This window comes from Amphibalanus amphitrite, unplaced genomic scaffold (genome assembly GCF_019059575.1).
Source record: "Amphibalanus amphitrite isolate SeventyFive unplaced genomic scaffold, NRLGWU_Aamphi_draft 000571F_arrow, whole genome shotgun sequence".
Classification (NCBI taxonomy): Eukaryota; Metazoa; Arthropoda; class Thecostraca; order Balanomorpha; family Balanidae; genus Amphibalanus; species Amphibalanus amphitrite.
This window is the reverse complement of record NW_024882065.1, coordinates 348,943-361,857: the sequence shown is the minus strand read 5'-3', so window position 1 is coordinate 361,857 and position 12,915 is coordinate 348,943. Positions and strand designations below refer to the sequence as shown.

General features: G+C 47.4%; 1 protein-coding gene and 1 long non-coding RNA gene across 6 annotated transcripts in view; one reads left to right on the top strand and one right to left on the bottom strand.

Moving 5' to 3' along the window:
- Window positions 1-54: 54 nt before the first annotated feature.
- The window catches only part of LOC122394065, a 46,293-nt gene continuing 33,432 nt past the window's right edge, over window positions 55-12,915 (bottom strand). For 4 of the 5 annotated variants that reach the window (XR_006258794.1, XM_043390620.1, XM_043390621.1 and 1 more), the window contains 3 exons: window positions 12,626-12,753; window positions 10,991-11,194; window positions 55-1,572 (listed from right to left, as the gene is read on the bottom strand). Coding sequence is in view for 4 of the 5 variants with exons in the window: in XM_043390620.1 (XP_043246555.1) it covers window positions 341-1,572; window positions 10,991-11,194; window positions 12,626-12,753 (1,564 nt within the window). In the remaining variant the exon portion in view is untranslated. Of the gene's footprint in view, window positions 1,573-3,327; window positions 3,381-10,990; window positions 11,195-12,625; window positions 12,754-12,915 lie in introns of those variants that run through there. The other variant, XM_043390623.1, reaches the window with a different exon arrangement.
- On the top strand, window positions 3,538-4,437 carry LOC122394066. Its single transcript, XR_006258795.1, has 2 exons — window positions 3,538-3,824; window positions 4,069-4,437. It is a non-coding gene; the product is annotated as an uncharacterized LOC122394066 (long non-coding RNA).

The window sequence follows — 12,915 nt, the reverse complement described above, 5'->3', positions numbered from 1 at the left end:
GCCTAACAGCTTGACCATGCTTCACCTTATCATATCCGTCTGTACAGCCACATCAACTAGTCAGTTGGTCTCTTTGTGAGCAGCACACAGCAAAGGACATTCCACATGCACGCGGACCTTGTGACATAAGCGAACGCATCAGTCTCCGTGCTTGCTGGACATTAGTAGCGTAAGACATCAGGGTTCAATAAAAGACAAAACGGTCAATGCTACACAAGTCATTGGCGGGGCACGAATTAGGGCCACCCAAATGACTCGGTTCAGCCATGGCTTCCAGTCGTCACGGCAACACAGGCAATACAATGTAAAAACCTAGATAACCAAATTAGTGCATTAAAGCTCAGTCCGGCGGCTCTTCGCCTTCGCTCGATTCTGCGATCGCGGGGGCCGGAGCCGGCGCGACCGCGTGCGATTTTCGCCGCGGTTTAGTGCGATATAAGGAGGCACGTCTCTGTCCCTGGGCCGGGAGCTGCGGTGCAGCCGCTCCTTCGGCCGTTGAAGGGCTCGCCTCGGCAGCGTCGAGGTCTCGCAGCACGGAGGCGGCTCGCGACGGCCGACGCTGCTGGTCTATGCCCGGCAGCCCGCTCTTAGCCGGCGTCAGCGGCGGTTGACCAGTGTCGATGGCCTCTTGTCCCGGGGCGCCTTGAGTTTCCGGTTGACTTTCATGCTCAGCTTCATCTGGTTCGCTTTTGGGTGACGGCGTTTGTGACCTTTCCCTATAATCGTCTTCATCAGGTGCGCTTATCGTTATTTTTGGTTCCGACCACTTCGTTGGCATGCCATGAGAACTTGATGCGGTCGCTCCAGACGGATGGCGCACTGATGGGCTGGTTTGTTGAGACCGGCCGCCGGGAGGGAAGGATGAGCGCTTTTGCAAGTCCCTATCTGCGACAGAACTTCCACGTCGAATAACTTCGGACAAACTCTTGAACTGCTGCATCAATACTGCTTCCTCGTGTTGATGCGACACTGCGGCAATAGCCTCCGACATTAGAGCCAGACTAGACTTCCTTTGATGCATTCGAGGGAACTGAGGGCGAGGACGCCGGTGGTCACTGTCCGTTTTCTCTGTCGTAGACGGGGCAGCTTGGAACGCATCCCTCCTATGCTCATGCTTTTTCAAGTACGTCTGTGATATGGTCATTGGAATCGGTTCACCATACAGCTCGTGTCTGACTATAAAGTAGATGTCACGGATGTAAATGTCCGAGTTTAGGATAGGCGGCATTGCTGGGATGTAGGGGAGTTTCCCACAGAGCCATAGCAGTGCTGCAAATACCCAGTCAATCAGGGCTACAAAGGCAATACCAAGAATGAAACTGAGTGACCCAAACACCTCTGAGATGAAGTCACCCCAGCCGTATGCTGGTCTATTTCTGAATTCATCCATTTCATTGGACACGATAAAGATCAAGTTATGGCGTTGTTCGTTGCTGAAGATGGCCGGTTTGACAATACCCATAATCTTCACCAGGATATTCAGCTTCTCGCAGCCTTCTGTACATTCGATGTTGCAATCGCTGGTATTTCCTTGAAAAACACTCTGCACTGCATCACGGCTTCTGAGAAATTCTGAAAGATAAAAGGGTTACTTGAATGGCGCAAGTGAACAACATCCTTATCTAACAAATAACAACGATACCTATTTAACAACCAGCAAAAACATTTTCGTCGATCTAATCCATGAATGGATTGGACGATGTATAGTCGGTCAAATATGTATCTTTCCCGGCCGGCCCTCCCCAAGCTGGGCAGGTCGGTAACTTGGCTGAATCCGCCGGCCGCTGCGAGTACTACGGAGGGGAGGGGACAGGTTGTGCGGTTGCCGCGTCGGCCAATGAGCGCGGACTTGGCGAGCGGGCTGGGGCCACGGCGTGTTGACCTAATATGGTCAAAGGTTCATGCCCTGCGGGTATGGTCTGCGGCCAGCTGGCCCACTGATTGAGCCACAGCACCGGGTCGCGGAAAGGTTTCGATAGGTATCTGAATTGGAGAGTGGAGACCGTTAGCTTGAACTTGAGTGTAGTCGCTCTAGGTTTGAGATGCCGTATCACTGCACCGTTTTTGAAAAGGGGAGAATCATTCAGTTGAGTGATGAGGGTAGAACGGTTGCAGAAATCTTTAGGAGGGTTGGTTTAGGAGGTTGTTTTAGGAGGGGGCGGTTTTACGCCCCCCCCCCCCGTCTAACTCGACTCCTGAGCGTCGTAGAGACAAGCGGTAGGCGGCGTTCGAAAGAGCGATAAAAAACGTTTTTACTTCTGATACTTTTTCTTAAATAGCTTTTGATCCAGACAAGATAAAGGATCGATTCGAACGTCATCGTTCTTAGCTTGTCAAAGCGCATCGAAAGCTATATCATGTGACCTCGAAAGGTCAAGTTGAAAATTTGACCTAAGGTCAAGGTCATGACCTGACTGAAATAGGTCATGTTGCATATCATTCGATCCGCATTGATCAGACAAACATGATAAACGTCGAACGGAGTCTCTATTTCTATTCACTCAAAAGTTATTGCAGAAAACCCCCGCTGGTGACCTCAGGTGACCTCGGATGACCTAGCGACACCTTCCAAAGGTCACCGGTGACATCTTTCGGTAGAATGACCACCAGGGACCTGCAACACCATGATCCTGAATATATTGTGTGGATCGGGTGGCATTCAGATGAAGTTGAAATTTATCCCATTGACTTATAATGGGGAGGTTGTGAGATTGACCTGACCTCAGGTCATAGATAAAAAATCCGAGACATACATTTTGTGGATATTGTCACCCTTACTAACTCCTGAAAGTTTCATATCGATCGGTCAACAGTTGTAGCTTTGGTGCAAGTTCAAACTTTTTGTGACGTTAGGTCACTCAAACCGACCTGTTGACCTGACCTTATGTCATATAAGGTCAAAATTCGCACACAGTATGCGCAATAGATGGAAAAACAGGTATGCAAAATTTGGTGGCGCTGCACGCTGCCGTTTTTCGGCTATCTGCGAAAAACCTGGGGGGACGCAAATCGCCCCCCCCCCCGCCCGGCGCAGGTTAAGATTTTCAGTAGATATGGCTTAACGCTTTCCCGTTAATGCAAAAAAAAAAATGAAAAAAGTTTTTGCTTTATCAAAAAATAACCGGTCATAATTCGATTAAATATTTCTCTTGCGCTAATCATCATATCACCAAGCATTCAATCGTATCAAGAGCAACCATCTTAATTTTTAGGTCAGCGACCCCTGTTGAAACACCAGATAATCCTTTGATAGCTCATAGCACTCAGTCTTCAATTTACACGGCGCATGAAAGCACAGCCATCATTAGACCATCGCGCTGCCCTCACATTCGTTAGATTCCTAACGCATCCGCTTGCTCGCCTCTCCCGGCCAGACCCGCCGGAGCACCCGGCGGCGAGGCCGTCCAGTGCTGAGGCCAGTTTTACCAAAAAATAGCAGCCGGCCGCCGAAATAAAATATCCAGCCGAAAAAATAGCCGCCACACAGCCGCATATTTACGTCTGGACAACGAGTTGCGGGGAAAAGTGCTGATTTTGTCGCAGTTTTAGGAGTCGGTGATTAGGCTGGTTTTTTGGGTTACTTTTTCGCTCCGATTCCTGTATTTCATAGTGTTTGGCTTTTGAATATTTTAGTTCTTTCAGAGAAATATTACTTGCCTTACAGATTTTGTAAAAATGTTTCAATTTTTATAAGCCGAACGTTAGAGTCCTAAAACAATACATCAGTACTACTATTATTGTAAACAAACAAACGGAGCACCACTTGGCTCTGTTCCAAGGCCTTTTTCGAGTTCATCTGGAGGTTTTCGTACTCGTGTACTCGTGTACGTTTTGTTGGATGTCTTAAATCTCTTGTGATTGACTTATAGCATATTAAAGAAGCATGTTGACTGAAAACAATCCCAAGTATCCAGGAGGAGGCTAAGAGAGGTCCTGATCGTCCTGAGCAAGATCAAGTTGAAGTTATGAAATGTTGGTTGATAAACGCAGGTTGATCTGGCTCACTTATCAGCAATAAAAGTAAAATTAAAAGAGCTTATTGGCTAAAAACAAGCCATATTATTGCAGGAGATCAATACTGAAGAGTACGCCGAGCAGTATCAAGCCAGAAAATGTTTGCTGATGATGATTGCATATTGTCTATTGATGTATTGGGATGAATAATTAATTATAACTTATAACAGCAAGATTATAACTATGAAGCGCTGACTATGAAGTGAAAAAATCTAGAATGAGCGAACTCAGGCAGCTTTACTTTGCTATGCAGATGGTAATGTGCATTACTCAAGTGTCTGGCAAATGAAACTTTGCATTTCTTGAAAAAGGATTTCAGTAAAATTGTGAATGTGACAAGCCATGCAACGATATGATCATATAATACGTGTTAATAGTCATTCGTGACAATGATCTTTGGTCCAATATACAATAGCAAAGCTCTCAGCGCTTCTTTCTGTGGATGGCCAGAAGTGTGACTCAGGATTTAGAAGTATTAGTCTTCTTCACAGGGATGTTATAAAATGTACTGGAGGGTTATCTTCCAGCAAGGAACTTTATTTTGAGTTGGTATGAGATGTAGGCACAAGAACTTAGGTGCTTAGTGCCTATAGTTAGTAGTTGTGTAGGTTTAGTTTGGTCAGGTTAGATTAGGTTATGCTAGTTTTTAGTTAATTTGCCAGGTGTCCATAAAAAATGTGACCAGGGCGGTGTTTCACGGGATGCTGCTACCACGCTGCTATCCAATTGCACGAACTGACGTCACACTTGTGGTAGTGTTGGAGCAATGGGCCTGTTGATGTTTCCATGGAAACCCAATTTGACACGTGTATAAGCAGCGTGCTGCTATCACTGGTGAAACAGGGCCCTGACTAACCTAACCTAACCTCAATCATCACACATATTTGCAATCTACTCATAGCAGAAGCACCCAGTTATATGATAGATACTCACCATGACTCAATCTTACCTGCTAACAACTTAAAAACAGCTCGCGTCAAGCCGTTGCCAAGTTAGCTCACCTTTGCCAAGCCGCATCCATGGAAACAGCCAAATGAGGAACTGGCTCATTGGGTGGCTGGTGTCAGTCTGTGCATTGAAAGTGTTTCTTCTCTGAAGCTGCTCTGCACTGCTGTATTGCCATGTTAGATGCTCAGAAAATGTGGGAAATGATAATTGAGATACTTTAGTGCTTTGTTCATGCTCCAGACATCAACAAGTACAAATTCTGCAGGGTACACCTATGAGCTAGGTGAGTATTTTATGTGAATGTGATGTTTGACTGTAGTAAATACACAAACAAACACAGGGTCACAGTTATATTCAATCTCCACATAAACACAACAAAAACGCCCAAAGCCTCACTCCGCGAGCACACCACAAATAACGCAAGCCTTTGCAGGCACCAAAATGCTTTGATTTACAGGATAGGTATACTTTTTATATCCTTTATCCTCTGGGATCTTGCTGCCAAGTTGAAGTAAGATGACTGAACTTCAGTATTTATCAACCTTTTCTTCTTATAGCCACTGCTATACGAGAATGACTAAATGCTTGGTTTGATTGATTAACTGCCTTGAAAATTTGATGATCGATCTTCAATTCTCAATGAAGGCACAAATAAAATAGTTTCCTCTCCTCTTGGAATACACAAAACAAAATATTTAATAACTTCTTAGTGGATGGACGAGAGCCTGATGCATGTTCGCTTCATATTTTGTAACAAAAGCGCAAAAACTGCAATATAACAGCACTATATGTTTCTGGACAAAATGCAGCGGCAGTAAAACCTTCCCTGATGGCATTCATTCTTAGCCAAATGTAATGACAAAAATATTTTGTAGTAACTATTAAATTCCGGCTAAAAACAGTGCACGGTTTGAAAAAGAATCATTCCAATGACGGTCCATTCTTGCGGTCCAGAAATCGCCACTATTTCCGGCCTCTCCAACGCAACTCGTTGTCCAGACGTAAATATGCCACACAGCCACGAGTTTCACCAACAAAAAAATTCCAGCCAACATCGGCCGGAAATATTTGTCGCCGGCAGTCAGCTGATATTTTAATATCGATAATGGTCAAGGAGATTGATAAATTATTTAAAACATGTTTCTGATAAAGTTAAGCGTGTTTTTTTAAAGCAAATACAACAAAGATTGAGAAATATTATTATTGGAAAACATAACATATATTTTCAAGAGTTGTAACCACAAAATAGACCATAATAAACTTGCCAATACAAGACCACCAAATTGTAAACCTACGTCATTTATGACGGTCACGATAGGAAGCGTGCGTTTTAGTGGATCTTTTTTTCCTGTCAGCCTATTATTTTTCATTTTTACAATACCTTCAACTTGCAATTAACCTTTTTGTCTACTTTTAGTTGCACCTCGTAGAAAATAATCGTGTCGAACGTGCACGCAATGTATGGACCCCCACTCCCACCTTTTATGAGGTGGGGACTATAATAGATGGGACCCGCTCCCGACGCGGGAGTCGCACCTCTTTCCTAGATGTCAAAAGAGTGGGGAAGAAGCGACAAACATTGTTCCCAGAGGCGCCACCTGAAGCTGGACGGACAGTTCCGCTGCCGAGCGAGTGAACTGCGGTGCTGCGAGGCGGCTTCGCGCGCACTGCATTACACCTACTTCTAGAGGACCAAGAGGGCTAAGGATTCGCCAAAGCCTATATGGGTAAAGCCTTGTGCCAAGGCGAGTGTCATACCTCAGGAAGATACCTACCCAGATTAACTGCACCGCGGTCATTGCAGGGCTGAGGGCGGTCGTTCGCCCCACTTCGGCGAGGTGGAGGTCATGCTGCCCGGCTAGGTGATTTCAGCCGATATGCAGGCCCCGTTTGCCGGGCCCGATCAAGACGAAGGAACGCCACACAGCAAACAATATAAGCTCCGGCCCCGCTACACTGGTCCGGCTCGTAACAATACCTGCGCTAGCTTCGTCGACCGTCGTTCGACTGCGCCCAGTACCGCTCAGTGGAGAGTCCTGCCGAACTCGTCCACGTGTGCCGAGATCATTCGTTGCGCACGGACACAATCGTCCGACGGAGACCGCTTTACATGATGATCGCGTGGTGACCACCTTTTCGCCGGCTTCCACGCCCAGTCGAGCCGTCTGGCTACGCCCCAACCAAATGATCGTTCTAAGCCTTTCGACTGGTTTGCAAAACTCGGGTCTAATATCGAAGTATTTGGGAGTTAGGACACGTTAAATCCGTGTTCATGAACAAATATACATTATGCAACTAAAAACGCCTTACCTACTTTAACTTTTCTGGGCTGATGACAAGGTAAACACCTATTCATTGTAATATTTCTAAAATGTAAATAAATCATGAGCGATGAGCGTAAAAAAGGTGAAAAAAGCGATCAACTAGAAGCTAGCGTGGAAATCCACTGACGTAGGTCGCCTCGTACTGGCGCAGCTCGTACAGCGGCACCGGCGTCTCCCGCACCCGGCCGTCCACCTTGCCCGCCTGCGCCATCAGCCGCTAGAAATGGCTGCGCTGCCGCTCAAACATTAGCGTGACCGCCTGGCCGGCCCGGCTAACGCGCGCCGTCCGACGCACGCAGTGTGCCTTCAACAGCGCCGGGATGTCGTACGACACGACCACGTCCACGGCGTCCACGTCAATACCGCGCGCCATAGCCTCGAGCACACCAGCATCTCAGCTGGCGCGCGCCGCCGCCGCGCTGGCCCGCCGGCACTGCCCCAGGGAACTCGGCCTCGCGCGCGCCCAGCACCGACAGCGGAAGCTCCAGCTGGTGCGCTGCCTCGTTCCAGTTGACCAACACGAGCGAGCGCCGCCAGTCGGGCTGTCGGAGCAAATTGTGCATCAGCAGCGGCTTCAGCGGCTGCGGCGCCACCACGTTGAACGACTCGCTCAGCTCGGCCGGCGTGGTGAACCTGCCGACGAACTGACCGGGCAGTGCGACGGCGGCCGGCCGTGCCGGCCACCAGCAGTCGCGGCTGGAACAGCGACATTCGCTCCAGCTTCTCCGGCCTCCGGGCTCTGTGACAGGGTAGCCAAGAACGGCAGCTTCTGCAGCGGCAGGTGAGGCGCGCAGACGGCGGCGGCCGTCAGCCGGCCGGCGATGCAGGGCGGCGGGCCGTGGCTGCCGCCACCCGCTCCACCGCTTTCAGCCAGCCCGTCTCGGCCATCTCGATCACCCGGTCGGCTTCGTCGATCACCAGGTAGCGCAGGTGCGCTAGCGAGAAGCCCTCGGCGCTGGGTATACTTCGTCTCCACCCAGCAGCCGGACGCAGAGCGGCGTGTCGGCGTCGTACTGGCGGAACACGGCGGGCACCTGAGCGGGCAGCGCCTGTGTGGGTAGCACAGCTAGCGCGCGCACCCGGCGGCCGGCGCACCGCGGCGCCGCGCCTGCACCAGCGGCAGCACGAACGGCAGCGTCTTACCGCGGCCGGCCGGCGCCGAGACGCAGAGGTCGGCCGGTGGCAGCGGCGACTCTGCGGCCGCCAGCAACTCGGGCAACACCGTCACCTGCACCAGGAACACCTGTTCGATGCCCTCGGCGGCCAGCCGGGCGCGCAGCTCGGGGCAGAGCGCCGGCAGATTGGCCGGCACCGGCCGCCGGTCGCCAATCGGCTGCGGGTGCGCCAGCCAGTCGGGCAGCGCACGCGGTGCACGGCCTGTCGGCTCGAGCGCTCCACCTCGTCCAGCACGGTGAAGTCGTCCGCGGCGGCGTCTCCGTCCGACTCGGAGGTGTCCTCACTGTCGTTATTGGCGACGGCGGCTGCCGCTGTGCGCTCAGTCAGGTCGGCCATCACAGCAACACTCGCCGATGATTGGCGTCATCGAAACCGTCGGACGACGGTGGATTCACCACCGTTTTTGCAGCAGAGACTGGAAAAACCTCAGCAATAAACAAGGAAAAACATCACAACATGCCACAGCCCGCAATTGTGCATATTGTCATTTTATTTCTCACATGACAGAAAATATTGGCTGCCTTATTCTAGGAACTGGCATGAAAAACATAAGCTAAAATCAAGCTAAGTGAATTATTATTGTATTTCAACATAAGACTGGGAAAAAATCCTTGTCACTGTCAACATGACCAGCGTAACGGACAGGCTGCATGAACATTTCGGCGCATGATCTGAAAACTCTGTGTGCAGAAATTTCAGCGCTGAGGTGAACAAATAACATTTTGACCACAATTTGCCTGGTGCCTCCACAATTTAGCAAAACTAACTCACAATACTTACAGCCAGTTTTAACATGATCCCTGCATGACTCATGCATGCAAGATACACATGCATTCAATATCAGCACAGTGCACACTGCACACACATCAGTTATGGATTCATTTACATTTTACAACATTACTATTATTTTCTTTTCCTTCAATATTGGCAGCATGACTTGCTGAGTTCAGTGGCACAATCTTATGACAGCATTCAGCAAGTTTGTTCGGGTTCGCAACCATGCAAACTTTGCACGTTTTGCTTAAAAAACAAGCCTTTATACATTTCTTTCATGCTATTCAATTTCTTTTTTTAAATTTATTCTATCTTGAGTTGAATTATCTTGAATTACTATCTTGAATTATTATATCTTGAAAATCTTGCCATTTTGGTCTTAGCAATGTCAATGCACCATGCCGCACAGCTCGAGTAAGTTCCACCCAAAAGTAGTAGTGGTATCAGTAGCTGGCACCTTGCAATGTCAAATGTAGATGAATATGTGAAAACAGTGACATATTTATTTAAAATCTTGAGTCCAATGAGCCTACCCTCTCTGCCTCTCCTTCCAGCATTTCTTCAATCACCTTCGATTTTCGAAAATGACCTTCCATCATTATTTTCCACTTCCGTGCGAGCAATGAACTTGTAAGCTGACCACTAGTTAATGCGCTATCATCTTGCTGTTGGGTGCTGGTAGCAAAAAGATAATATAAAACGAAAAAACTAACACCACAACACCAAACACCCGTCTTGTTGGTTCCTTTTGGTCCTGCCTGGTGACAAAGGCTCTTTCTTTACGCAATATCATCAGTATTCCTCTTCTAATCTTGAAGCCCAGATGCTTTACAAATTGGCCATGAATGATACTAAATTATTATATCAACTGAGAAGCGCAAATCACGATAATTAGTAACAAATGAGGCCAATTATCCCCACAAGACATCAAAAAAATAGACGGGGTCGCCTGTCTATTTTTTGGGGCTGTTTTTCTACATATAATGGCGCAGATAAACACTCCATTAATGCCGCATTTGCCGTTGGTGAAACTCGTTGGCTATTTTTATGGCTGATATTTTTTCACGCCGGCGGATATTTTTTCGCCTGGTTGGTGAAACTCGTCGGCTGGTTTTTGACAGAAAAATTGCGCCGGGCTGCTATTTTTCTGTTGGTAAAACTGGCCTCTGGTCTGCGGTCACTCTCCAGCCGGCCGCTGTGTAGCTCCGCCCCCCGCGCGTGACGTCACAGGGCCGCCAGAGCCGCCAGGGCAGCTGGGGTGTGGGCTCAGCCAACTATCGAATCCAGACCGTAGCGCCACTTGGCGGCCGGGAAAGATACATATTTGACCGACTATACATACCTATATGAAGCTGAGCTCCCAGTGGCCTAAAGTCACCCACTCAATTTTCCAACATACCTAACTCTTCCAGGGTCGGAAAAGGAATTCTGCGCCAATTTTGAAAAAAAAACTTTCGAGTGCTGTCAGATCAGAGAAGCTGTTTGTTAAGAATCCAATCTAAAATTGCATAAATTTCCTCGGCCCTAAGACTGGAAGCTGTTTCACATACAGCTTCACATACGAGCAATACAATGCAACTATGCGATGGAAACAAAATGTCGAGGCTGGGAGATTATCTGAGGGACAGCATGTTGTATTTTGAAGATAGTAAAATCGAGATATAACTTGCGTCCTTTTCAAATGTCTGGATTTCTCTATTCGATCGTGCAGTGCAGTTTGCATTACGCATGGGGAGCTCAGTGCAACAGCTTACCTTCGGATGTGTTGCAAAATGGTTTATTGATCAAACCACGTGTAGAGTTTCGGTCCATCCACGGCATCAGACAAGTGAGGTTTTGATGGGTAACCACCTTCTTAAGGATGCATGCTTCCATGCATTCGACATGGGAACCAGGCGAGGTGCTCCTGTCGTAGCTCTTGCAGTTTTCTAACCGCTCATTCTTAATGGTTTTCTCGACTGCAAAAAAATGCAGTGTTAAAAATACACAACACTTAATCAGACCTTAGGTGGCGCGACAGGGAGGCTGAGGATTCATTTAGTTCCCCGACCAATGCATAGCTCAAATCCCTGAAAAATTGCAGCTATTGATCAAACCATACAAATAAATTACTTTTTGCGATTTAGGCTTCTATTCTCAAGACTAGATCATGATCAGAAGATGGATCGAAAACATCTTCTGAATATGCAATTATTATTTTTTTTTTTTTTTGGTGTGGGTGTGGGGGGCTTTTGACGAACGGCACCCGGGCCGACGCCAACAACTTCGTATCGGGGTAACTTTGTCAACAAGATGGTCCCACAGTCGCAGCGGCCCATCCATGCATATTGAGATGAATCCGTTTTTGTACTACGTAATACACGCACGCTTAAGTGAAATAACTTATCTTTTACACGTGATTTTTTTGAACGATTATATATATATTATATATATATATATATATATATATATATATATATATATATATATATATATATATATATATATATATATATATATATATATATATATATATATATATATATACATATACATATATTATTTAAGCTCAATTACCAATGCTAGTCGTGTTCAAGATCATTTAAAAGTCATAGTCGCGCCGGCTGCATCACAAACACTTGGGCTGCACGGCTGTATCACCAACATAAGCCGTTGATCTTCAAAATAAGTTGGCTACACTATCAAGGCTAAGGCTTCGCTGGTGTCTAAGGCTGCCTTGAGACTCGGACAAGTGTTGAAATATTATGACCTTTGCTGGACTCATTGAGGACGGCGTCGGTCATTGTGGGCCTCCCGGTCTCCCGTAACCCAGCGCGGACACTTACAGACGGCAGTCGTAAGGCGAGAGTAGGAAGGTCCCTTATCCAGTCAGCGTGCACCCTGATCCGAGCATGTCGCGGGAGCATCACGAATTATAATGAGCACAAGCACCAAGTTTCTACCCTTTCATTGAAGGCCCCTTTCAGATCAGAAGCAACCCTGAGGCCAGAACAAACCCTTAGGTGCCAAAAAGACCATCTTAATAACCATGAGCTTCAAGTTGGATGATATTACTGACATAAAATTTACGTCATAATTCATAACCGTTATTTAATGTCCATCATTGAGTTCCGGGAAGTGTTTGATTGCATAAACTGGCACCTTGAATGATGGTTTCAGAATCCCAACGGATTTATTCGTTCGGATTTTACGAAAAGGAACCACCCACCTGTTGAGGAACTACTGCCCGGAGCCCCTCCTCCTCACTTTAGCGCCTGCCCTGCAGCGTTTCCTGTCATTTGCTGATTATTTTGACCTTGACGCTAGAACGCAGGCCCAAAATTGGAATATATGATTTTCCAAGTCCGCAGCCTTGCAACTACTCACAACCCGTGGGCAAGAGAACTCACTTCTTCGAATGTGGAGTATGCTGGTAGTGTCCAGTGGGATTCGGTATGGCTGAATCAATGTTGCACCGGGGATGTCGCTGAATGTGCGATTTTCGTTCACAAACACCAGCAGGTAGGAAAATTCCACCCTGAAACAAAAGCAAACGATGCATGATCATGACGCCGAGTTGCTCAGCCGAGTTGAAAAAAAAAACATGAAAAGCCGTTGTCGATTCGGGGTTTCAAACTCAACCCGTCCGGATTTTACATCCACAGCGGAACACCCCGTTTTTATCCGGCTAGTAAGGTGC